The 26,507-nt window shown below is 43.0% G+C and overlaps 1 protein-coding gene across 4 annotated transcripts in view; it reads right to left on the bottom strand.

Annotated features, from left to right (window-relative positions):
- The window catches only part of SASH1 (SAM and SH3 domain containing 1), a 347,031-nt gene that overhangs the window by 16,146 nt on the left and 304,378 nt on the right, over positions 1-26,507 (bottom strand). For all 4 annotated transcript variants that reach the window (XM_031667726.1, XM_031667725.1, XM_003898067.5 and 1 more), the window contains 8 exons: positions 21,625-21,757; positions 16,156-16,502; positions 10,545-10,619; positions 8,347-8,490; positions 4,318-4,453; positions 3,020-3,189; positions 2,007-2,216; positions 1,097-1,247 (listed from right to left, as the gene is read on the bottom strand). In XM_031667726.1, coding sequence (XP_031523586.1) covers positions 1,097-1,247; positions 2,007-2,216; positions 3,020-3,189; positions 4,318-4,453; positions 8,347-8,490; positions 10,545-10,619; positions 16,156-16,502; positions 21,625-21,757 — 1,366 coding nt within the window. The remainder of the gene's footprint in view (positions 1-1,096; positions 1,248-2,006; positions 2,217-3,019; positions 3,190-4,317; positions 4,454-8,346; positions 8,491-10,544; positions 10,620-16,155; positions 16,503-21,624; positions 21,758-26,507) is intronic.

Here is a 26,507-nt window from a genome sequence, read left to right on the forward strand (position 1 = left end):
TTGGGAATCAAATACTTAAAAAAATGTTAACACTGCCCTTTATAAAGTGATATTAACTATGAATCACAATTGTCTCCAAATCTATCCCTGAAGGCAGCCTGTTTATCTTAGGCTCAGACATCTATCTGATGGTGTGTGTTTCTCTAGCTTATCAGTTCATTTAGAGGGACTGCCTATTTAGCAGAAGTGAATTTCACCTAATGACACTTGCTTCTGTATTTCTCAGGCCTGATACATTTCAGTAATGTATAATTCTTTTTTCCACCATTAACCATAGTTTTGGTGTGCCTTTCAGCAACAGAAATGCTATTAGCTACTGATATCCCTGAAGCAGAGTCCTTGAAGGAAAACGCATTTGAATTCAGTAACTAGAAAGGATACTCCTTTAAGATGAATGAGTTCAGGAATATTTCTGATGGCAGATTGAAGAGTACAGAGCAAGATAAGACTGAGTTAATGGAGCAAAGGATATGGTATATTCAAATAGACTTCATAAAAGCTGTGAGCTCACTGACGATTCTGCTCACAGGCTGTAAAAATAAGCTGTCATTTAGGTTAGGAATTTGCAAGCCAATCGATACGGAATTCTCTGCTCTACATATTCACTGGGGAGAGACATCTCCTCCTTTAACGAAAGCTGATGAATTTCATTTATTCACTAACCAGTCTATTCAATAAGAACACAACTCCTCGTGTGCTCTGAGAAGCAGTCAATCCTTAGCTGGGCGAAAACCTCCCAGCTGGTCAGTCGCTTTTGTGCTCAGCTGTCCCAATGGCCTGCTGGAGGCTGCACATCTCAATAGTACTGCAAGTGGAGTCTACCCAAACTGTAATTCCATTCTTGCAGACACTTGGTGCAGAATCCTCTTCAACTATCACCTAGAAACATGCCTGGAAAGGCAGCGGTGGCACATGAGGTTTTCTTTTGTTCCCATGTCTGCCCTGGGAATTTACGTCTTTGTGCAATTTGACCTTGGCTTGTGAAATAAGAGGACAGAATAAGCGACTCCAGGGACCTAAGCACATACTGGCGGCGTACGTGGGGCCTGCTGTGGCGGACCTCACAGGGAACACCTCTGTGTGTTCAGGGACTTACTGTCATACTCTTGTAACAGCTCCACCGCTGTCAAGAGAACAGCTCTGTGTTCCGGGTCCCTGATATTTAACTCATCCAAGTCTTCCTCCTCCAGCAGCTTAAAGGTGTCCAAATCTTCATATCCATTGAACAGGAAAGTGGGCATGTGCTCCTGTGAGAGGGAGAAGGAAGACAGAAGGGAGTCAGCCAGCCCAGCCACGTGATAACACCGCCAACAACTAGCCTGCAACCCCCACACTGTTCTCATAGTCATCTTCATGCTAATCAAAAGATGAGAAAGTATCATTTGCAATGGATCCTGAACATCCCAGTCCTCTGGCTTAGTAGGCAAGCAGGGTGTTTTATTAATCATGGATTAGGAAGATGTACATTGCAGGCTGTGATGGATTCCGCAGGCTTGCACTATAATTGTACTCTTGATAAGAGCTAATTCCTTTACCTCCACAGAGCCCACAACAGAGGAGACGCCTCCTCCATTTACAGAGTTATTAAAATCTAGCACTTAATTCCTCAGGATCAAGAGTTTTGCAAAGAGGAAACGTAATCTCTCATTGCAGACTCACACCAGTAGATGCTGGGAGTGATGGTGGGAGGGAGGTGGGCACGGAGTTTCCTCGTGGCCCCTGTGGAGCTAGCTGTGATCAAGGTGCCAGGAGTTTCTGCCTACAGCTCTTCCAGCAGCAAGGTTGGATCTGGGACTTATGCTATCACCCATAGCTGAGGTCAAGGGCAGTGTTAGAAAACTGGTAACTCTTTCTGTGGAATGGATGCTGATCACAGTAACGAGCCGACCTTACTGGACCACACAGATCAGCCCCAACCCTACCCTAAAAATGCCCTCCCTTGCTCATTGTAGGAGAGAAAAAGGCAGTGAGGTAGTAGCATGTGACGAGAATCCGAACCGACTGACTTTTAGGTTAATCCGATCCAGGAGATCCTCCACAGACTTGGGCTGGGGCGGTCTTCCTTTCCGCCGCCTCCTGGTGGGGCGCTTGGGCTTCTCCTCGTCCTCGCTGAGCACGTCCACGTAGATGAACTTGAATGTGCCGACTTTGTTGTTCAGCAGCCCCATCCAGGTCCCCATGGGCGGCTTGCTGATGATATCAATGATGTCTCCTTTCTGTGGCCCAGGGAGCAAAGATCTGTCCATTAGGTACATTCCACGAACGTACAGATCATAAGTCTGTCAGATACACAGGTCATGCAGAAGTGAAGATGCCACAAAGGCCAGAATCGGGGTCCCACAAGTCACCCCTCTGAGTGAGCCGCACAGGATGTGACTGTGAGCTCAGCAGAGGCCAGACAGGTGTCTCTGACTGTACGGAATTCCACACAGGCCCTTGGTCACAGCCCCTCCACCCTCTTGCCCTGCAGAACCAGGGGTGCCTAGGGTGCCCCTGGTGCTCTCAGCCAGGCTGCCCACCTGGCGCTCTGCACGTCTTCCCTCCTCAGAGGGCTCCCACTTCTTGGAGAAGGCACTTCCCACCTGTCCTACCCAGTGTCAATTCTGGCCCTGTCATGGCTGCACACACTTGGTGGAACCCCATCTGTCCCATAAAGGTATCTCTGAGCACACAGAAGGCAGAAATCTTTCTTCAGATGGAGAAAACATAGAAACCACGTGTGTGGAGCAGGAGCTGGTGGGGAGAGCGAGGGTGTGCAATAGAAATTCTAGAGGGAAGCTGAGGTCAGAGGGGTGAAGCGATGATAACCCAGGGATTAACACGAGACCCTCCCTCGGCCTCGAGGGCTGGCTGGTTCTTGTTCTGTTTTTCACTACAGAGGAGACCAGTGATCGAGGTAGCCAAGATACTGTCCAGTCTATACCATAGTAGTCCAGCATTCAAGAGTAAGGAGGAAAGAAAGCCTCCTAGAGAAAAGGAAGAGCCCAGTTAGCTGCTCTGAGGCCAGGGAGAGACATACCTTGAGCTTGAGTGAGTCTGTGTCATAGGGACTGGGGGTGAAGTCGGTGTGCACCCTGGCACGCCCACAGAACGGGCCTCGGTAAGGCGGCTCTTCATCATCCCCATCTTCCGACTTGACGCTTTCCCGGTTGCTGGCTGAGGAATCGGTGGTGCTCACTGTTTGACCACCTGTACAGGAAACAGAGGAAGAACAAGGGTAGATACAGATTTCCCACCCAGCAAAGCAGAAAGGTATTGAAGGTAAGGCAGATTAGGAAACGAAGGCCCAGAGAAAGGAAGCATTGAGCCACAACCCTCTGTCAGGACCAGGGCAGGGCCCAGTTATGAATTCTCCGAGTGGTATCCCTCAGTTCCTCACTGGACAGGGGACTCACAGCAAGTTACCCTCAAGACCTGGGAATCCATGTGGCACTGAGGCTCCCGTGTGGACACTGCAGGACCGGTCACTAGACTCTGCTCTGAACATTCGTGACCTCTCAGTGGTAATGCACACTCTTTCGAACCATTTTACAGATGAGGAAACAAATTCAGAGTGGTCATATCATGTGCCCAAAAGGGTAAGAACTTAGTGGTAGGCTTAAATTTGATCTCGGGGCACGGTGGCTCATGCCTATAATCCCAGCACTTTAGGAGGCTGAGGTGGGTGGACTGCTTGAGTCCAGGAGTTCCATCAGCCTGGGCTACGTGGCAAAACCCCATCTCTGCAACAAAATTAGCCAGGTGTGGTGGCATGCCTCCGTAGTGCAGCTACTCGGGAGGCTGAGGCAGGAGGAGGATCCCTTGAGCCAGGGAGGCGAAGGTTGCAGTGAGCTGAGATCACAACACTGCATTCCAGCCTGGGAGACAGTGAGACTCCATCTCAAAAAATAAAATTAAAAATAAAAATAAAATAAAAAGTTGATCTTTTCCTTCCTACCATTCAGCCAACTCCAACTACCATTGGCCCGAATGTATCAGTCACATATAAAATTCCCTCCCTTCCCCACTCCCTTTATTTCACTGGTCACCTGCATGTGCTCGTCTCCCTGGCTTATCCCCCTGCTCTCTAGATCCTTCTTCTGAGATGCTTTCCCTGTTGTCTCTGATCAAAATGCATCACCTCCTCTTTTGGGCTGCTGCTGCTGCATGTCTACTAATAACCAGACACAACCAGAGAGTTTGCAGGTCTGGTTCTCTAATAGCACCTGAAGGGCAGGACTTGGTCTTATTCACCTTAAAATTGCCTCAACCTAGTGCTCAGTATATGTCACATATTAACTCCAAAGACAATAATCTACAATGACAAACTAGACTTACTCATGGAGCTCTGCCCACTCAGAGAACTGCGAAGACTTTCTACAGAACCCCCGGCCTTGAGCTTGGGCTTGTCCAAGTGTTCGGGGTCAGGCTGTGAAGGCGGAGGGGAGCCAGGCATTCCATCGAGGCCCGAATCCTGCCATGGGTTTCAACAAAATGAAGAAGTTCATCAGAGTGCACAGCTGTTGTTTTGTAATTCTCAGTGACTTGGTCTTCAATGAAATCAATCAAATCAATCTACACTCATATTTGATTCTATAACCAATATTCTCCTCCTTTTAAACCTCTATCCTTGCTTACTTTAAAGTTATGGGCAATGTTACTATTTATTAACCACTCAAATATTATTTCTCATTCTCAAGTAGATATTCTTGAAATCTCCAAGAAAAAAAAAAATCTATCTACCACACAGACAAAATACTTAAAGGCTTAGAGACTCAGCACACACAAAAGCCCAGTAGCAAGGCTGGACTTCAAATGTAGATCAAGTACAATCCATGATTAATGGAATACCTGGAAATGCAGTCAGAGGATATTTAATCTACTTGGATAGGAAACATTTGCACTTTTAAAAAAGTATACTCCTTGGGGGAAAAATTGGCTAGATTCTTATGTTTCTATTTATACAAATTATTGGCATTGGCTACAGAAATACAAAATTAAAACCCAAATAGACAGCAAACATACTATTTTCCAGTCTACAATAAAATTTCCGTATGTCACTCTAAAGTCTTAGCTTCTTTCACTTTTCTAAAGTGCTGTCAGTAAAAAGCTGGGAGTCTCTTTCAGACCAGAATCCTGATGGGAGTGACTCAGCAGTACTTTCTGCATTTTGGGTAGCTAAGTATTACCCTCTCAGCGGCTCCTCATTTGCACATTTGAGCATAGCATGCTTATCTGATTCATGGTGCTATATCAATACACGATGTCACACTTCAGAAAGTTTGCAGTGACAATTGTTTACTTGCCAAAATAGAAAAGTCTCTGGCATATTACATATGGCCACAGCCACGTGAGCACAAAACCAACTAAACGCAACCTGCTATTTGCATGCTGCCGAATCATCAGAAGGGCCTTAACACAGTTCCACAGGCCCTATAAACATCTGAGGACATCAGCAACAGTAGTTTCTGATCCAACACACATTAGTGCTTTCAATGTGAGGAAAGTGAGCAAGCGACCTCAAAAACAACAAAGAAAACTAAAGTTGACATTATTAGGAAGTTACTGAAGCTCCAAAGTATGAATTCCTTAAAAAAAAAAAATTCATTCCTCCTTTCTGCATCATAAAATAAGTGATTTTTTTCCCATCAAATTCTTCTGTAACGGTTCTGAAAAAAGCATGCAGTTTGAAAAACAGCAATAGTAAATGTGGATCTCTGATATATTTTCAAATGCTTTTTAAAATTATTAATTTATTCATCACGTGTTTATTAATTACCTACAATAACAGGCACTATTCCAGGTACTGGGCATATAGCAGTATCAGAGAAAACAAATATCCCTGCCATAATGGTTGGTATATTTACTCAAAAGTTTTCATAAAAAAACACACAAGGTGGGCGCGGTGGCTCATGCCTGTAATCCCAGCACTTTGGGAGGCCAAGGTGGGTGGTTCACAAGGTTAGGAGTTCGAGACCAGCCTGGCCAATGTAGTGAAACCCCATCTCTACTAAAAATACAATAATTAGCTGGGTATGGTGGCACGCGCCTGTAGTCCCAGCTACTCGGGAGGCTGAGGTGGGAGAATTGCTTGAACCCAGGAGGCGGAGGTTGCAGTGAGCCAAGACCACACCATTGCACTCCAGCCTGGGTGACAGAGTGAGACTCTGTCTCGAAACAAAAACAAAAAAACCAACCACACAAAACCTTCCATTATTTTTGCTTTACAGAAAATTTATAATGATCAGTTATTTCTTTTATTCCTTAACTTATGTGAAATGACTGCCTTAAAAAAATAGAACTAAGCACATAAGATTGCTATATGGTAGTAACATTACTGAAAAACGTCAAAATGATATTAAAATTCTATGCTTATGATTCATAAAGCATAAAACCTCTTTGAACATAAGCTGAAGAGTTTTAGTGGCTGTTTCAATTTGGGGGAAAAGCAAACTTAATAACATGCTTTAAATTAGTATCACGCTTTCACTAGCATGCTGACTGCTTCATTGCTGGGAAGAAATACAGAACCACTATCACTCCCTCATCCATAGGGACAAGAGAATGAAAAGAATACAGAAAACAATCGTGGATAAGACACACTGAAGGCAGTCCAACATCTCCTGCAGGTCTAATAAGCCACGGTTTCTGAGCCTGAGCACTGATCATTTTGGATGGACAGTTCTTTGCTGTGGGGGCCGTCCTGTCCATGCTAAGATGTTTGGCAGTGTCCCTGGCCTCTATCCTCTAGATCAGCATTCTGCAACTCCCGGGCGATGGACCAGAACCCGTCTGTGGCCTGTTAAGAAGTGGGCCGCACAGCAGGAGGTGAGTGGCGGGTGAGTAGGCCAAGCTTCATCTGTTTTTACAGCCACTCTCCATTACTCGCATTACTGTCTGAGCTCCACCTCCTATCAGATCTGCAGTGGCATTAGATTCTCATAGGAGCACGAATCCTGTTGTGAATTGTGCACATGAGGCATCTAAGTTGCAGACTCCTTATGAGAATCTAATGCCTGATGATCTGTCACTGTCTCCCATCACCCCAGATGGGACCATCTAGTTGCAGGAAAACAAGCTCAGGCTCCCACTGATTCTACATTATGGTAAGTTGTATAATTACTTTATTATATATTACAATGTAATAACAATAGAAATAAAGTGAACAATAAATGTAATGCACGTGAATCATCCCGAAACCACCACCCACCCCAGCTCCGTGGAAAAACTGCCTTCCACAAAACCAGTCCCTGGTGCAAAATGACTGGCCACTGCTGCTCTAGATGTCAGCAATATCTACTCCGCTTCATCTCAACCCAGTCTGACCATTGAAAGACATTGCCCTGGGGTGCATGGGGGAGCAAAATGATACCCTCTCACCCCTTCCCCATGAGAATCACTGTAATCAACTGAAGCTGCCATGCAGGCATTGTTTGAATCAAGTGAGGCGGGTGGCAGGCTGGTGGTGCTGTCATTCGCATAGGGGCGATGCTTGGTTTTAGCTCACTGTGCCCACCAGAGAGCAGCAGCTGAGCAAAAATGTCTGCTTTCACTGCTGTTTTTATTTGGCAGAAAAACTGCATTACCTACATATTTCAAGCAGACAACCAGCTCATACACAGGTACTTCAACAGGCTACAAAATGAATGCTGTACAGGTGCCGGAGGAGAGTGTCTTGAAAATTGAAGGGTCATAATTACCTTGAGGCCAAGCTCTCCAACTGTCTTTACTCCCGCCACCCATGCAATTAAGACAAAAACAGTCATTTTTCTAGCAACAAAATTATAGATCTAGGGGGGAAAAATCTATTCTGTGATACCTTTCTTCATGGCCACAGATAGGGCAAATGAGGGAAAACACCACGCTCTGAAACATTATTACCAAAGTCTGGTACCCAGGAAGAACTCCGAGTTTATTTCTTAGACTGGCTATGTGCTTCTAGAACAACTTATGCTATGATCGACAAGTCTGCTGTTCAAAAAAAAGTTTTAGGTTTGATTCAGGTAACATCCATTCTGTAGCAAGGCATAGTTTAGAAAATAAAATGCTTCCTTTGCATTCAAATTTACAACGCCTATTGCACTGAAGAGTAACCATTTCTTTACATGTCTCTTTCTCTTGTCTGTACACAGAAGGCAAGTCCTATATTTTGTATTCCCCAGCACCAAGCACGGTGCTGAAGAGCCCAAAGTGCTTAATAAATGTGTGCTGAATACAATGTTTCTCTATGTAAATAAAGCACGGACTTGGAGCAGGTTAATGCCAAGGAATATGTATATTTAGCACCATTTAAAATCTCAGGTGGGCCATCCTCAGCTTTTCTTGTCAGGAAGAACCAAGGGAACATTCTACCAGGTAGCTGCATACCTGCTCAGACACAGAGCTGCTGTATTTTTTAGACATTCTCTTTCTCATCGTCTCTTTCACTGATTTCACCTTTTTCCCAAGAGAGATGCGAGAGGCAGTAGGTGATTTGATGACTTCTTTGTACACAAAGTCTCCTTCTTTACCCTGTAAAACAAAATGTTGCAAGTATTGTTGGTCACAAAAGATGAAGGACAGATTTTATGATTTAAACCATTACTGTCCTAGCTCTCAGAAATATGGGCATTCCTCAGGATCTTTAAGTTTTTCTTGTGTTAACTCTGTGCTGTTATTTATCTCTTTGATTAAAAATGAAAGCTTATTGACTATAGGGCTTTTTGTTTGTTTGCTGACAGTGGGATGTGAGTCAGTTTTTATTTTACTTACTTTTAGTACATCCTTATCAGGTTACATTTTTCCTGCTATTTTTAACACCCAAGGGGACTGCATTTCATCAGTAAAGAATGATTTACCTTTGGGAGGCTGAGGCGGGTGGATCACGAGGTCAGGAGATCGAGACCACCCTGACTAACACGGTGAAACCCGTCTCTATCAAAAATACAAAAAATTAGCCAGGCGTGGTGGCGGGCGCCTGTAGTCCCAGCTACTCGGGAGGCTGAAGCAGGGGAATGGCGTGAACCCGGGAGGCGGAGCTTGCAGTGAGCCGAGATCGCGTCACTGCACTCCAGCCTGGGCAACAGAGTGAGACTCCATCTCTAAAAAAAAAAAAGTGATTTACTATGTTCATGTAATCCCAGCAATGAGGGAGAAGAGAGGGATAATACTACTGAATTGCCCTGAGAAAGAGGTTAGAACAAATGGTTAAGCTCACTCGTTAGAAAAGCAACATCTGATTGGATTTCCATCACTATAGCGCTCAGTGTGTACATTTCTAACAAACTAGATTGTGGTCATCTCTCATTCTAGTTTGCATTTTTTTTTTAAACAAACTTTTCTCTGAGAAAGAAAACAAATCATATTTTCTCTCATTTCTAAAAAAGATTGACAGCAGAAAACTATTGGCTTAAGAATCAATATAATTTGATAGCCAAATAAAACAGTTTAAATCTCTTCCAGGAAATTTTCAAAACATTTCATATACATCCCAGGTGGGTATTTTAGCTGACCCATGATCATAACAAATATGAAACACGAAATCTTCATTTTACAGTTTTATGACACAATGCAAAGGACAAACTAAACTATATATAAGACTCACCAAAGGCTGGGCGCGGTGGCTCACACCTGTAATCCCAGCACTTTGGGAGGCCAAGACGGGTGGATCACAAGGTCAGGAGTTCAAGACCAGCCTGGCCAACATGGAGAAACCCCATCTCTACTAAAAATACAGAAATTATCTGGGCATGGTGGCATATGCCTGTAATCCCAGCCACTCGGGAGGCTGAGGCAGGAGAACTGCTACATTGGGACGGAGGTTGCAGTGAGACAAGATTGCCGACAAGACAAGATTGTGCCACTGCACTCCAGTCTGGGTACAAAGCTAGACTCCGTCTCAAAAAAAAAAAAAAAAAAAGGACTCACCTTCACCCTTGGGGTCTGAGAAAACAAACTTCAGGGAACAAAACTTGTGTGCCACTGTGGTGGCCTGTCCCTGGACTATGACCCCAAAGCAGGTCTGAGGGGCAGACACCTGGGCCTGATACCAGATCCCTGAGCGGTCTGGTCTGCTTTGGTCTCATGGAGACTAAGTTCACTCCAGGACACCCCAGACCACAAAACCCTAGGCTTAGTATAGGCCATGCGGGGCCAGGTACTGGGCCTGTAATAAGACTGGTGTTCCAAAATACCAGCACATACCCACAGGGCTCCACTTCATGGCACTATGTGTGTGTCGTAGTTACGTGCTAGAAACTAGCAAGAAGAAAAGGCCATGTGCAAAATGACTCAGACCACAGAGGCCAGACTTATCTGGATTTGTTACTTGAAGAAAACCGGAAGCAAAGGCACTAAAGGAACTGTGCTACTCAGGGAAGGAGACGGCAGTGAGAGTGGTCATTATTCATTCCATGTGGAACGGTGAAGTCCGTAAGGTGAGTGAAATAGAGCTTTTCTCTAAACGTGACTGAGGATTACCAAGGAAAACAGTACCCACTATCAGTTCTCAAAGATGCTCAATGGTCAACTATTGTCAGCCTCATCGCCTGAATCCATATCTTTTGCTTTCCTCCAACGCTACTCACCATTGGGTCAGAATTATTACTGCCAACATGCAGAGAGCGATTTGTCAAGTCAAATCCTCCAAAACTGCAGGTTCTCTGTGGAAAAGAGGGCAGGGCAGAAAAACTCCAGTTATGCTTAAGCCAGCCGGGGGTGCACCAACCCAACAGTCCCCATTTGCAGGACATCTCTGAATCACAAATACGTGTACAGGATGAAAGTAGAACACGAGAAATGATGAGGAAAAAACACATGAGTCATGTCATAAGGAAACTTCACTCATTTTTCCCTTTCACAGGCCACTGGACCTCTGCCCACCCTAGAAGTCTAGAATCCTCTTAACATGCAAAAACCAACCACTTAAAAAAAGCCTAAAAAACAACAACAAAAAAAACCCTCCATGAGTCCAGTGCTGTGAGATTCCCTGTCTCCAGCACAGAACTTCCCCTAACATCAGCTACATTCAGTAGAGAGAATGAAGGGATATGTGTTAGAGGATCCATGTGCTCAGGCATCCTGAAAACCCAGGTCTAAAATCCCATGGCTCTGACACCAACAGCAAGCTTTTCAAACAGACTTTCATTTTGTTTAGTTTTAAATCGCTGAGAAGAGGAGGGGGAAAGGTTATGTTTATAGTAGTCCAATCAGGCCAAGAGAATTACTCACTCACTGCTTCCCCATCCTAGCCAAAAACGCTGGTAACTTTCCCATCTAACTGACCAAGTTAAGTAATGATGACCCTTTTCTCTCAGTGAATGAAGATGCCACATTTGCCCAGAAAGAAAACAGATGAATCGGTGACTGTCTTTGACCACACTCTTTAATTTCAATAGGACAAATGCTGATGTTATAAAGAATGAAAACTTTATTATCCTTTTAGGTGGTTGCAAAACTTCACAGAACTGCTTATATCTTAGTGATTTTTGTATTTGCAGAACTTGGTTAAAATTCACTGTTGTTTTTCTGGTAACTTTTTTCATGGAACAGCTTATATCTTAGTGATTTTTGTATTTGCAGAACTTGGTTCAAATTCACTGTTGTTTTTCTAGTAAAAGCCTCTGAGCGACCACCCTGCGCCCCGCAACGCACATTAATGTTACAACTAATTATCTTTTTTAAACATCAGTAATGAAAGTTTAATTGTAGATTCAGGGTTCAATATTTTGTATTACCAGCTTCTCAGAGAAGTTTAATGAACAGCTATTAAATGGAAGAAATGAACAGAAAAGTACAATGTATTAGGTTGGTGCAAAAATAATTGCGGTTTTGCCATTATTTTCAATGGCAAAAACTTTGATTACTTCTGCACCAACCTAATATACTATAGGTATTGCTTATTTATTTTATATATATATATATATATATAAAAAATTAACTGAATTGATAAAGTAGAAACATCCTAGAAAGAAAATGCCTAGGTTTTTGAAATCACAAAAATCTAGACGCAAATCCTGGTTCTGCCACTTACTTGCTGTGTTATCTCAGGTAAAGTACTTACACTCTCTGAGCTTTAGATTCATTATTAAAATAATACTTATATCACATTTGAAGCCTTCTAGCGCACTGCCTGGCATAAGGCAGACACTCTACGAAATGCTGGTTTCTTCCATTACTTTTCATTAAGGCTGTACTGAGAATGTGGTAGTCATCCTGGCAGCTGTTATATTGAAGTTGAGGCTTAGTTAACATTATAAATATGCAAATGCAGAGGTGGAGCTTTGTTCTGGGCCTTACAATCTAATCTGGGAGTTCAACTATAAAATCGGAGCATACCAGGAATGGGCCACAAAGTGAGAGATGGACACTGGGGTACAGGGGAAGGCCAAAAGATAAGGAAAGCATTTCATGACAACCGACATCAGGCTGACTCAGAGCTGTTCTTCTTCACCAGTGCTGCTGCTGCTGCTGTTTTAAATAATCTACTACCAATTTATTTTCTAATAGACATTATCCTAATTCTATATTAAATATCAATGAGCAATGTGATTTATTTTATCGTCAACTTAACTGGACCTATATCTATTCTATAGAAAGAGAAAAACCTTTCTGCACAAACATATTCACCAAATCACCTAACTGGGTAAGCAATGTTATGACCACCTCTCAAGGCTAATTTTTAACATTAACTTTCTCTTTCCAGCTTATAATGCCATGTACATTTCCTCCTTCTTGCAAAAGCAGTGATTTTATTCTAGTTTCTTTCCTGTGACTCAGGGCTTCACAGACACGGTATGGCGCCCAGATGCCTCATTATTGTATGGTTTTGCATGTCCCTGCTTTAAACTACAGCATCTACTGCAATGTTGGAGCCCGAGTTATTTCTGATGCATATGAAATAACTGACAAAGAATTTATGTGGAAACTATGACTGCAATAAATTAGAATCTCATTTAAGTTTTCATATGCCTATTGTATGCCTTTATTTCTAAAATGAAAAACTTAAAGAATGGACTAGTTTTCTTAACTACCAACTAAAACCTCTTCCAATGATAGACTAAGATATCTGGAATTGATTCTTTTTAACAGTGGAGGAGTGACAAAGAATATAACAATAAAGATTGCTTGAATTAATTTCTAGCTTTTTCTATAAGAGCAAGTAGTTCTTTAACAGCATTCCTTCAAAAGAGAAAATGGTCTGTAAAGAGACTCATAAAAAATAAATCAGTATATCAACCAGCCTTTAACATTGATGACCTAAATAAATGAAGCCTAAATGAAGTTTTTTTAGTTCATACACCTCCTGTACTGATAATTATAAAAACACTTTAGATAGATGCTTGGGATGAGGAGGGCTAGTCAATGGAATGGTCATGCAGTTGGAAACACATGTTTTGGGGTTGAATTTAAAAATGGACAAAATTGCAAAATGTCATGCATGTCTGTTCTCTCAAACAAAAATTGAATGACCAAATAAAATACGAGACAAGTGACCACTTCCAGTGAATACAAAGCATTATCATTTCCCTGAGGTTTCATCAAGCAAATATGGCATTTTTGAAAGACAAAGAGATTGAGGTTGAAGAATAAAGGAAACTTTTAGATAAAATGAAAGAAATACATGACAAGGAGAATGGAAAATAACTTTTTAAATAAATCTAGCAAAGAAATAAAATTAGTCCCTTTTTAAAAAAGTTATTTCTATTGTAAGATAGAATACTTATTTCCTCTTACATTCTCTGGATAATTAGAAAGTTAAATTTTGATTGTACAACTGTACTACAAGAAAAGGAATATGCAAATATATAACTTCCTATTGAACACATAGTTTTACAAGTGTTGAAACTGTCCATTACTGTCTCAGGCTCACAGTATTTTAAAAATACTCAGCTTCAGACTGATACTTGAGATAGGGATTACACAACAGCACATTAGGTGCGGGTGGTGCCTGGAGGGATTACACAACAGCACGTTAGGTGGGGGTGTTGCCTGGAAATGAGCTTGCCCAGATGTCTATACTCAATGTCAGTGAAGAATTAATCACTGGTCCACAACGCTAACTAGCACAAATCCCAGAAATATAACTTCTAGAGACAAAGCCCTCATGGAGTTATAGTATGAATCCGACAATAAGTAACATGAGAGGCACGTCAACAATTCAAGGTGCTCAAACTGGGAAAATTCTCAGTATTACATGATGTAAACTCAGAGGTGAGTCATCAATTAACAGAAGAAGTGGGTCTGTTCTATCAAGGTCATGTCAAAAGGTATAAGAGCAGACGAACTGGGCAGAACACTTCTGAAAGTAAAAAATAAATACATAAAACTAAGACTGGTTATTTTTCAAAATATCTGTGAGTCAGAGCAAACCAGAGGCTGAATGAGTGAGAAAGAGAATTGTTATTCTAAAGCAATAACTCAATCAATGAAAAACTGTTGCCATGATACAGAGAGAGACAGAAGAAAAGTTCCCGCTACATACTAGCAGTATTAAAAGTGTCGCAAGAATTACACGAATATGAAAGGACAGAAAATAAGATCTAGGGAGGAAGTCAACACGTGGAAATACTTGGAAAATCCAGGGGCTAGGAAGGACCTAACGATTCTTTTACAACAGAGAAAGTCGTTTTAAGAATGGCATTGACCAATCCATCTTTACTTTCACAAAAGCAGAACCCGACTGAATGAATTTAAATTACACTAATTGTCTGAGGAAGAACATCCTGTTCATGAATGTGAAGGCCCCCTGGGAAAACCACTATTGAAGGATACTCTACTCTTTCAGATCTTTAAAAGGGCCCACAGCCAACCGTCCTGAGCAGATCAAGCAAGGTGCCAGGTGACAGAGGGCCAAGAGCTCTACTTCCTCATTGTGCACCATTTTATATGGGCCACTGTGCAAACTAAAAGTTAGGTGGGAATTTCAGAAGGAAAAATATCTATATTCTGAAGTTCAAAGTAAGTCATGCCTTGAAAATAAATCTTACTAGGTCTCTGATCAGCCAGTATTAAAAGTGAAAAACATCCCCTATTCTTTCAAAGTGAGTACTTCATTCCTTGGTGAGTACAGAAGAATCTATAGGCTAGGGGAAGGCATTTCCAAATGTTGATTTGTTTATAAAGATAAGAACATTGAATAGACTTAAGTAAAACAAAAAGGCTCCCATTTTTGTTGTTAGATTTACCAACTTTCTGCTTGCCTCTAATAATAATATAAATGTGCTTTATAATGTTTTCAAATCACCGAATTGGTGACTGTGATGATGGCAGTTTTTCCATGAGCCTGCTCCTATTGTTTTAATTTTAAAACCAAGAGCAAGCATCTCTTTCCAGGGTGAAATGCCCTTCTGTTTTGAATCAGCTTCTTTGAGGTCAAGTAACACAATGGCCGAGAATCAAGACAGCCACTCCTGGAGGCAGCCAAACCCCACCCCTGTACCCTGGAAGCCCCTCTCTGGATCAGCTTCAATGCTTATTTTAATGGGCACTCAAACAGCTTCATCTGACAAGAGGAGAAATGGAAGAGAAGGTGAAAGTTGCCTGGAAGTGAAAGCAGGATTTGAAATTGAAGGTGATGGTGGGATGTGCCCTGACGTCATGAGCAGGAGAGAGGGGAGAAAGCCAGTCCCCGCAGAAGAAAGGCCATAATGCTTGACTGCACATCACAGAAATGACAAGGCCGTCCTCGGGACCATCTTTGTGACTCACAGACTTCTGGTGGATTCTCAAGAGAACCCTTTTAGTACAGCGGTCGACTGTGGCGGCCCACTTCCTCTTTGCCTCCTCATCCTCCTCCAGCAGGCACCGCCTCAGGTCCTGTCTCTCAGCCTTGCTCAGGGTCCTGTCTGAGGCAGGCCGCACTAGCTGGGTCAGGTTCAGGTGGCTGTACAGGCTCCTCTCCACCACGTAGGTGATATTGAACTCGCTGACCGAGGTGCGCCCGCGCACCCTCCTGCCGGGGAAGCCACAGCTCCCGCCCCCTTTGCCTTTCTGCCGGAGCAGCTGTAGGTCACAGGTGGTGCTGGTGATGCCTTTTCTGGAGGGACGCTGGCAGAGAAAAGCTCTGGAACAGGAATAATTAGTATCCGTTTTCTTCAAGCGGATTTGCTTCCGGACACTCTGAAACTCCTCCAGGGACACCAGAAGGTGGTGCCTGCGACGGTGGTTGTCATAGAAGCAAACACCATCTGTACTTACCCCATGGCTCAGGGACCCGAGACTCTTCTTCATCTCCCCCTCGGTGAGGGAGCGGGACACTTTCTGGGCCTTTTCTTCTTCTGGGTAGGAGAAGAATGTCCCCATCTTCTTGGGGGGCTTAATCAGGCCCCGACTCTCTCCTTTGCTGAAGGTTTTGACCAACTTCCGGCCAGCCCCCCAGGTGTCCAGGCTGCTGGAGGATGGAGACGTGGTGAGAGAGTCTGAGTCATCTTCGGGAGGTTTCTCAGGAGAGCCATCAAAGAAAAAAGGCTTCTTGTGCACACCAGAGTAGAGGGCGGACCGTTCATCCAGGACCGGCGAATTCTCGAACACGTGCTCCTCCCCACCTGGAGGGAAACCAACAGAATCTCTTGTGAACACACCTTTGCATTCTTGCATACGTCTTTCTTTACACCCACCACCCTGCAAAAAATAAGCTAGCCCATATAGATAGCTAGCCCACAGCAATATCTTTCTCCGTATCATGACCCTCTTTATAAACTCAGCTCCCACTTACATATGTACAGAAAAATGAAAATATACTGTGAAAATATAGGGTTTCACATGAGCTTAACGTTAAAAGGTTTCAGATGTGTTTTCTCCTTTAAATATCTTTGTAGACCTAACACCTTCACAGTCGTATTTAAAATGCCATTTGCAAAATCTAAGCTAGCCATAATCACAATATGCCTTAGCATTTCGAGATAATGCCCTCCCCAGTTTGTAAATGCAACCCTCTGAAACTAGGAATCAGGATCTTTCCCCCTTCTGAAAGGCACTCCTTTATGTTGGCTCTGGTGACTTTTTATAGTTGGAGTGTGATAAATGTCATATGGCTGACAGTGATTGTTTTATTGGTACATATGCCATTTGAGCGATTAAATCTCCAAGGAAGTTTTGGTGGGGAGAAACACTATAAAGGGTTGTATCCTGCAAATGTGACTGACAAATCATCTCCAGCTGACAGGCCAAATGTAAAAAGTCAGGAAACTCAGTGATCCCGGCCAGATACTCCCATCAACTCAGGCCTCGCTAGGAAGCAACAAGGGCGTTTAAGGGCCCTGACACGCAGGCAGCTCCAGGGTCCCACTGGTCTCAGGGATTCCAGCTCTTGAAGCCCTCACTGGAGCCAGGTGGCAAGCCAAGCCCTCCAGAGCCCAGTGGAAAGGTTTGGACTTGCTGGCAGGAAAATCGAGTTCTTTTCCGCATGTGTTATGTGAACAGATGTGAGAAAAGAAGTAGGTCAAACTGTGGGTGTAGCGATCCCAACTGGCTGTGTCCCTTTAATTATAGGGAAACTTTGAGCTCTGCAGCTTTCCACCCGCCGAATTGTGAAGAGGAAAAAAGGAAAAGTTCCCTGGAACAGAAGGATGGCACTAAATATACCAGCTGGGACGAGGGCGCCAGTGTGTGGTAAATGTCAGAGAAAAGGGGAGCTATGCTCAGTTCAGAGCAAAACTCAGAGGGGGAAAGAACGGCAGCAGTCCTTTAAAATTCTAAAAATGGCTTACTTTCCCAATTGATGGGATTTATAGGTACAAATCTAACAACAACGAAAAAAAGAACAGCTGCTATTAAATACAACCAAAGGTCAACTTTACATTCATGTCCAGCAGACGTTGGTGGGGAGGGTGGGAAGTGGGAAAGAAGATGTAAAAATCTGCCTGGCCCATAGTCCCCTGAAGAATCAGGGATCTTTCAGGGGGACTTTAAAGGTAGGATTTGGGGTTCTAACAGAAATTCACCAGCCCAGAGGCAGGGTACAAATACCCTGGAAGTTTCCCGCTCCTTCCTCAGGACACTTGACTGACAAGGTGTGAAGACCAAGGGTTCTTATGCTGTTGGAAATAAAAACGGCAACCTCTTCTAGTTACAGTCTACCCTCCACTTCCAAGAAGAAGTGACTGAGCCAAGACTAGAGGCACAACCTGTGGCAGGGGCAGCCCAACCATGGACTTCTCTATTAAAGAAGTCGAGTGTGGTTGTGGCTTCACCATCTGCCCAGGTGTCCATGCAGATGTGCAAAGGCCCTTCTCCACCCATAGTCCTAAGGGGTTTCAGAGAATTCAGGTGAGTCCACCCTGCGTATCCTAAGGATCTGTCACTCAGCAGCTGTTTTGGACATTTTCTGGGCTCTGTGCTTAGGATTGTCATCAGAGATTCCAATACTTTGGTGTCACATCTAAGTCTGGAACCAGCTGGTGAACGCATGTCCATGACGAATGTAGCTCTATTCTCGGGTTCAGGAAAGTCAGCATCTGGTAAGGGGTTGTGAGGGATATGTAGTGAATGCTTCCCAAGAGGCTGCATCTGCTGGTGCTGAGGGCAGGCCTCCTGTAGTGCAGGCTGTAGTGCACTGGGCCTGACCAGTGGCCTGGGTTCCCAACCTTGACCTGGACTGCTTGAACTTGGAGCATTTCTTCTCTCATCCTTCTCTGACTTAAGCATACAACTCTCCTAGTGGAAGAGTGACCGTCAAGATGAGCTCACTCCATCACATTTGCTGGGATTTCCTTCACATGAAGGCCTCCATCTATCTTCTTCAGCTGAAACTGGCTTACCAAAGGCAAGGTGATTTTGGCAGGAGGAGAGAGGTAGGCTATGGGCCGACTTAATGCCAGGAACTCAGGGGTATGCTCTGCATTCAGCCCGACTCTGCCACTCACAGTTCCATAACCTTGGGCAATTACTTCCTGGCTCTGAGGCTCTGTTTCCTCATCTGTAATAATGCCTACCTATCTTTCCATAATATCCCTGGCAAAGCTGTTGTGATGATAACAGTAAACATTATCCTCATAAAAGAGTTACGTGAAGGTGCTGTATGAGCTGAAAAGCTTTCTACAAAACTGGTGATTCATTCCTGGAGAGAACTGAGTGCGAGCAATGAGGGAAGGAAGGGTGTCCATTCTACGGCAAAGACACAGAAATGGGCAGGTAAAGGGCACTGATGTAGCCTAGATTAAAGACTGGCCACGGTTGTCCATGCCAGGATAAGGACTTGAAACCCAGGGTGCAAGGGTGAGAGTGAGTGAAGAACTGATCTCTCTCCTGGCTTTCCAAGGACTTCAGACCTGGTTGGGGAGAGAGGTGGCAACGGAGTGAGAACACGCAGCTGTCAGGAAGCAGGCTGCCTGGACATCGTGCTGGGCCTTCTGCTGGCTGGTTGAGTGGCCAGGAGTCAATTACTTAGCCTCTTTGAGTCTCAGTTTCCTCATTTCTGAAATGAGGATGGTGTAAGTACTTACTTCTGGTAGCTATTCTGAGGATGACATTAAAGAGAACATAAAATCTAAAGTGTTTGGGAAAGTGCCCGGCACGTGGCATGCCCTCAATACATGATAATTATCATGCAGACAACTTGGTATTAGCACAGGCACGCAGGAAGTTAAAGGATCAACCCTTTGTAAGTCCAAGGGCGGGGGAGTTGGGGGGGTGCCTCCTGGAGTACGAATCCTTCCTGCTCTGCGAGATGGACAGGGGCCAAGGTAGCCTCTTCCAAGTACCACTGCCAGTGAGGACCCTCAGAGAGTTCTCTCTTGTGCAGGGGTTGGAGGAAGTTCCAGTTTAGCGGGGAATTGGGAGGTAACCCAAAGCAGGCGCCTTGAGCAACACACACACCTGGGGCCTCTCCTGAGAAGACGGTGAGCTTGGCCAATGGCAACTCAGCTCCCTGACTCATCAGATGCCAGAGTGTACCTTAGGATTGGAGCTCACTAAATCCGTCTTCCATCTGTGAAGCCTGATTTGTGCCCAGATAAATTAAAGTTCAGAGCCAGAATTCCATATGGTTATTACTTTTTACTCTAGAGTTACCCCTTTCGGTATATTTTTCCTTTTCAACCAATGCCTCTCAAAGATAGTTGGACTGATTTATTCTGACATAAATATGCAAATTACAATGTTTGTATTTTTAATCATGTTATTCTAGTGGAAAGGCTGCCTTAACACACCACTATCATGTGTGAAGGGTCCACTGGGGAACAGGCCCAGGACTAGGTACTTTACCCACATTATCTCAGTTATGGATGAACCCCACCCATCTATTTGTTATATTTGAGACTTGATTTTGGCCGAGTATTCATGAGATTTGTTACAAAGTGTGCCCTTAAAGTTGAATGTTGGCAATCCCATATGGTTCTCCCTAACAGTACCAACTGACACTGTCTGTGATTGCAGTAACGGTCGCCACAGGGTACATTCAATACTGTGGAATTCACAACTGGTGGGCAGGTATTAAAACACCCAAATGTAAAATCAGCATTGTATCCAAATGTAAACAGAATTACCACGCAAAAAGATACCCTTATGAAACCCCAGTATTGAAAACAACCCTAGTTTACGAAATTGGCCATAAAGCTGATTTCTCTCCCTATGTTTTTCTTTTCCCTTCTAATGCCCATTCTCTCACAGTTACCCACTTAGCTTCAGTATTATTCTAAGGGATTTAAACCCATGAATAATAGCAAACACAAATTAAAAGCAGCAATACAAACAAAAAACCCTTATCTTTGCAAATAAGGGGAAATTCATTTCTTTACATGACTTTATTTTATTTCTATATAACAAAAATGCCTCTACAGAAATAATTTTAAAACCTACATGTTAAAATTTGGAATTCCTCACAATGTAGATATGACATTTTAACAAGTAATGTGCTTTTTTTAAAGCATATTCTTTCCAGTATTTTTATCCAATTCAATTATTATCATTTTTCAAACAGAAAAATCTTATTTTTTAATTTTACCTTTTTGGGGAGAATTTATAAGATACTGCAAATGCACATTACTAACAAGAGAGATGAATAAGGTTGAGATTTGAACTGTCATAATTATACTTCAAAGGCTAACTATTCATTTCAATAAATCCAAGCTGATGTCTCTTTTGACATTATTGTTTCACCTGGCTAACTCCAGCAATACAAGTCTTAAAGATTCCCTTAGAATCCTAGGTCCCTAAAGCCCCCATTTGAATTGAGACTTGAGACTCTCTACAGGAAGAACAAATCATCCCTGAGAAACTGAAAGGGATATTAGGTGCTTTGATTATTAGGCATTTCTTCAAAATGTACATATATGAAATTTGATCTAAATTCACTGAGCAAGAACCATAGTCCTTTTTGGGATTGGAGACTCATCTGAAAAAGTTAGAAAGTTTATATAAAACGGTATAAGCTCATACATGAAGCTACACTACACCTCGAGAAAATTTCCATTTCCCATCTTTTAAATTTAAATGACTAAGCACCCCAAACGCCTGACACCAGGACCTTTCATTCCATCACATCATCGCATCTGAGCATCACTCTTCTGGCAGGCACAGTTCTGCCAGATTTAGCCAGAGCTCAATGCATTTTCCACTTGAAATCGTATCCCTTTTCTACTAAAAAAAAAAACCCCCCCTGATTTTTTTTTTTAAAAAACCAGGGTGTGTGTTTTCCTTTTTTTTTTTTTTTTTTTTTTTTTTTTTTACCTTCAGTGCTGGGTTTTTTCATTTCTTCCACCCTAATTAGTTTCTTTCTGACTCTGCGAGTGGAGTTTACCAGCTTGTGTAACCTCTTAAACTTCACCGACTCCTCGGTCTCATCATCCGATTGTTCTCTTGACTGGCAAAGAAACAAAGGAAAAGTTAATCAGGTAATTGCTCCAAGCTTTGCCTGTGCGGCTGGATATAGCTGGCCTTGCTGCCAGTCTGATCCTCGGCAGCTCTGTTGCTGAACTTGGGGAACCAACAAATTTACCCAAGAGGTTTACAAAGCACCACATACCATCTTAAGGTCTAATTCGGGGTAGAATTAGGTCCTAGGCACGGAAACACACATCCTTGCCCTCAACTGGCCTGTGGTGGCATCTGTCTCAGCTACTTCCTTGTCCTCTTTTAGGAGGACTCCGGCAGGACTCTCCCTCCAATGCTGGCCCTGTAATTCCAGTTTCACTGCTGTGGTTTGGGTCAGGCTCTCATCTGTCTGGCCCATCAGGACTTGCTGTTTAACGTGGTCATCAACTACTTCTCCAAACCAAAATTCTGTTGACTTTTTCCAGCCCTCCCCCAAAAATCAAAAACAGCAGGGCAGGAAAGGGAAAGAGATGCAAACAGCCTCTTCCATCCCATTGGCTAAGACTGTCTGCCACATTGCAGCCAGCCCTTCCGCCTCTCCCGGCTCCTTCTAAGGGATCACAAGGCGAATATGAGGACAGACCCTGCATTCCTCCAAGAGAGACAAGGGAAAAGGCTGACCTTTCAGCCATACAGTACAGTCCATATTCCCCACAGCCCATTGCACTTTGCAGGGAGTCAGCATGCTCAGGCCCAGCTGTTTTCCCTCAAGTATCAAACATTACAGAGAGAGGGAAAAAAATCTCTCTCTGCAGCAGTGACCCAGGCTAAAAACAATCCTTTCCTTGTGAACGAAATGAGGGTTTCATTTCTAAGTCAGCTCCAACATTCAATATGCAGCTTCCTCTGTTGTATCTGTTCAAAATGTGAAACAGCAAAAGAGGTCTCCGGCTAAATGAGCGTGCAGCACGGGTGCGTGGGCATGCCTGGGAGCAGCCGCCTCGGCACACCCTGTGCAGCGGATGAGCAATTCCAGCTCACATCGCATGTCCTGACAACAACCTTCTCTCCATTTCCTCCAACCCCGTTCATGGAATAGTAGGAAGACAAATGCCCCAAACGAACACACAAAACAAAAACAAGCCCCATCTCTGAACACGAGTCTAATGTAGAGACTTTTTCTCCTGAAGAAAAGCTCTCACTAATCTCAGTGTTACAGACAATAAAACAGATAAGCAAGAGTTGCAGATAATACCTCAAGAGAAGAAGAGGTAGAGTTTCTATGCATTACTTAGGCATAAAAATGGTGCATGTTGTGAGTCCTCTTTGCACTATGGCACAAACATTAGTACAAGGATAGTAAGGGATATAAACAACTGATTTCCTGGCCTCTGTCCTCACCCTGAAACTCAAGGCATGGAGCCATGGTACTTTCTCCCCGTATGACTATCAGCAAACTGTTCACCCACTTGTGGTTAACTATAAACCTAACATCAGCAAGTCACCAGGCAGAAGTGTTTCTCAGACTTCTCTTCTGTAAAGTGTATCGATATCTATGTCCAATTTCTCTAAAATTCCTAGATAAAATGTTGCCTGCAAGTGTCAGAATTAAAGCTAAGTACTGGGTACCTGGTAATAAAGAATGGGAACTGGACTCCCAGGGGAGAAGCTACACTGGATGCTGGCAATTAGGCTTAAAACTGAAAATAAAAAAAAAATTAGGATAATAAGTGTAGTTCCTAATACAGAATGGTATTGTCTGGTTTGAGTTTCATTTCTACTTGGTTGAATTGTTGACGTGTGATGAAACGGCTGGAGCGGTCAACCAGAGGAATGAGAACTTGGTTAACCCTCATTCTGGGTAACCAGCACCTGAAAAACCCACAGCGCATGGAATTACATATAAACATTTAAAAACATTCTGCCCTCTTGATGTAGCTCAAAAGCCAAGCAATTCTAATGGAAGAATAATCAACATTATGTTATAGAAAGTCTCTGTAACTATCAATGGGACAAACCCAGAATATGTCTCTCACCCTCACATTTAAAAATGTTGAAATCAAATGAAAATGCAATAGGTACAGATTGTTTGTAATCAAAATATAAGAAGCTGTGTTATAGGATGAAAATTACTGACGTGTATACCTCATACCTAGTTTGCTGGTTGGTGGTGGTGGTGTGGGTATGTGTATGCATGGGATAGTGGACAGTAAGAAGAGAAATGGGGTATAGAAAAAAGTAATACAAAAATTTTAGTCCACAAAGACACAAATCATTATATGCAGTAGAGTGAACTTTCCAAGGAGAAATCAAAATAGTTAAACCAGGACAGTAGATTTAAAGGTGTTGCCTTCCTCATAAAGTCCTAGTTTCCTCTGCCCAGATTCACTGTGGCAAAAAATAACATATTTCAGGTACTTATTTAATTGTTTTCACAAGTTCCATTTATTTTTGAGAAACATACCTTTGAATTATACCTTCGAATTACACTTCTTTATACCTTTGATTTAATGCTATTTTTATTTTTCTAGAAAAATCAAGATTTGGAGGTGTTTGTCATTGACAAATCACAAACCATGGCAACCAAGTCCTTCTTTTCCATGATTATGTTTTGGACACTAGACAAGATAGATGTGGCACAATTTATATGAAGAAAAATGCAACATAAAACCCAGGTCATCCAAGAAATGTGTGTGTGTGTGTGTGTGTGTGAAACAGAAATTTTCCTAGAAGTCAGGCTAGAAGTTACTTAAGTTCAACAACCTATCCCAAGAATGTATTGCTGCATCCATGATATTGATGGAGAGGTGTTGACTTCTCACTTCCTACTGAGTACAGAGGAAAAACGGCTTGTGAAATATTTGCCTTTGAAAAATTCTCTCCAGCTGTTTCAACAGAAAAACGCTGTAAAAGCCTTGCATTTCTTCTAAACTGGAGAGTAAATCTTGAATTCCTCATGTCATATTTCTCTTTTTAAGTATATTCCACTTCCCAAATGCTGAAAATAACATAGCATGTCTTTCTTTTTTTTCTTTTTTTTTTTTTTGAGATGGAGTCTTGCTCTCTCTCCCAGGCTGGAGTGCAATGGCGCGATCTTGGCTCACTGCAACCCCCACCTCCTGGGTTCAAGTGATTCTCCAGCCTCAGTCTCCTGACTAGCTGGGATTACAGGCACACACAACCATACCCAGCTAATTTTTGTATTTTTGTAGAGATGGGGTTTTGCCATGGTGGCCAGGCTGGTCTTGAACTCCTGACCTCAGGTGATCTGCCCAACCTCGGCCTCTCAAAGTGCTGGGATTACAGGCGTGAGCCACCATGCCGGGACAGCACGTCTTTTTATTCAGGAAGTATACCACCAGGGATGGGGGCTTGAGAATTGTTATATTTATAAATATCAAAAATATATAATTTTTAAATTCAAATACTATGTATATTTTAAAAGAAATCTTCCTGTGTGAAGAACTTTGTAGAAGATAGAGGAAATCTGCATTGTATATAAAATAAATGATTGATTTTAGGAAATAAGCTCAGCACTATTATAGAACAGGTTTTAAATAAACTAAAGTTAAAAAATAAAAGTACATATTCACACACATTCAAACATGAGAGAGTGTGGCCTCCCCTCCCTTGCCCCACCCTGGGTCAGAGTTAAATAGCTCATCTTCTAAACGAGAAGGTGAGCTCAATCATACAGACAGCTCCTCACCAGAAAACCTTCAAGAGAAAAAGGCAACTTATCCCACCAAACATTGTGGAAAAGTGGATTTCCAATACTGTAAACAGAAACATTTGATTTCCAGCCTCTCCTCTGCAGACTTTTTCCAGCAGAAAGCCCATATGGCTCAACTTTTAATTACTTTGGCTAATGCTATATGTAGTAATTCTGTGGTGAATGCTTAAGTGTTTCATTTCTGGTTTCCATAGCAACATTACATCAGATTGCAGACAGCTGGCTCCACAGTTTTAAACCATAACAAATTGACCAAGCCAAGACACAAAACTATAGCTGCTTTAAAGAGATAGCACACCATTCGCCGGCCAGACCGCTGAATGAGGAACCTATGGGGCCCGTTTGGCACCCGGAGGAGGGTGGAGCCTCCCTCCTTCCCAGCTTCTTTTGGAACAAGTGTATCCTTGACACATCTGCAATGTTCTAATAGGAAAGACATGGAGCCAGCGTGGAGAACTTTTTATAACACAGCTATACGCTGGATGATCAGAAAAAAAGGAACAAAATGAATAGCATCTGTAAGTACAAACATTTGTGTGCTCACTAAACACATCCCCTCACTGCTCCAAGTAAACCTGTCACTGCTGGTAGGTAACAGATACTTCACCGGACCCTGTAACAGTTCTTGGGACTACAGAGTGCAGAGTAAATCCTTTCCAAAAGCCATATGGCACAGCTGTGCAGGCACAGTGGCAATGTGCTGCAATAAAGGTTAAAACAAACTTGCAAGGAGCAACTAGACCCTTTGGAGGACCGCTTGAGACCGCCACGCTGATCACAGGATTACAACTCTGCCCTTTGCAGAAGCGCTCTCACTCAGCTTGTTTCCCTAGCTCAAAACACACAACACGCTGTCACAATTAACACCCAGACTAAGCCCACTTATCTCCCCCAGCGCCACATAACACCGAGAGATATTTAAACATTTCTCAAAAGCAATTTGAAACTGGAAATGTACTTGCTTGTGAAATTCACACTGGTCTGTCTAACCTAGCGCATGATCAGACATATATGCTTCAGCTTTCTAGGTCGGCTGTGCCACAGCATTAATCTTAAAGTTAAGAGA

The sequence above is a fragment of the Papio anubis genome, chromosome 6, assembly GCF_008728515.1.
Source record: "Papio anubis isolate 15944 chromosome 6, Panubis1.0, whole genome shotgun sequence".
Taxonomy (NCBI): Eukaryota; Metazoa; Chordata; class Mammalia; order Primates; family Cercopithecidae; genus Papio; species Papio anubis.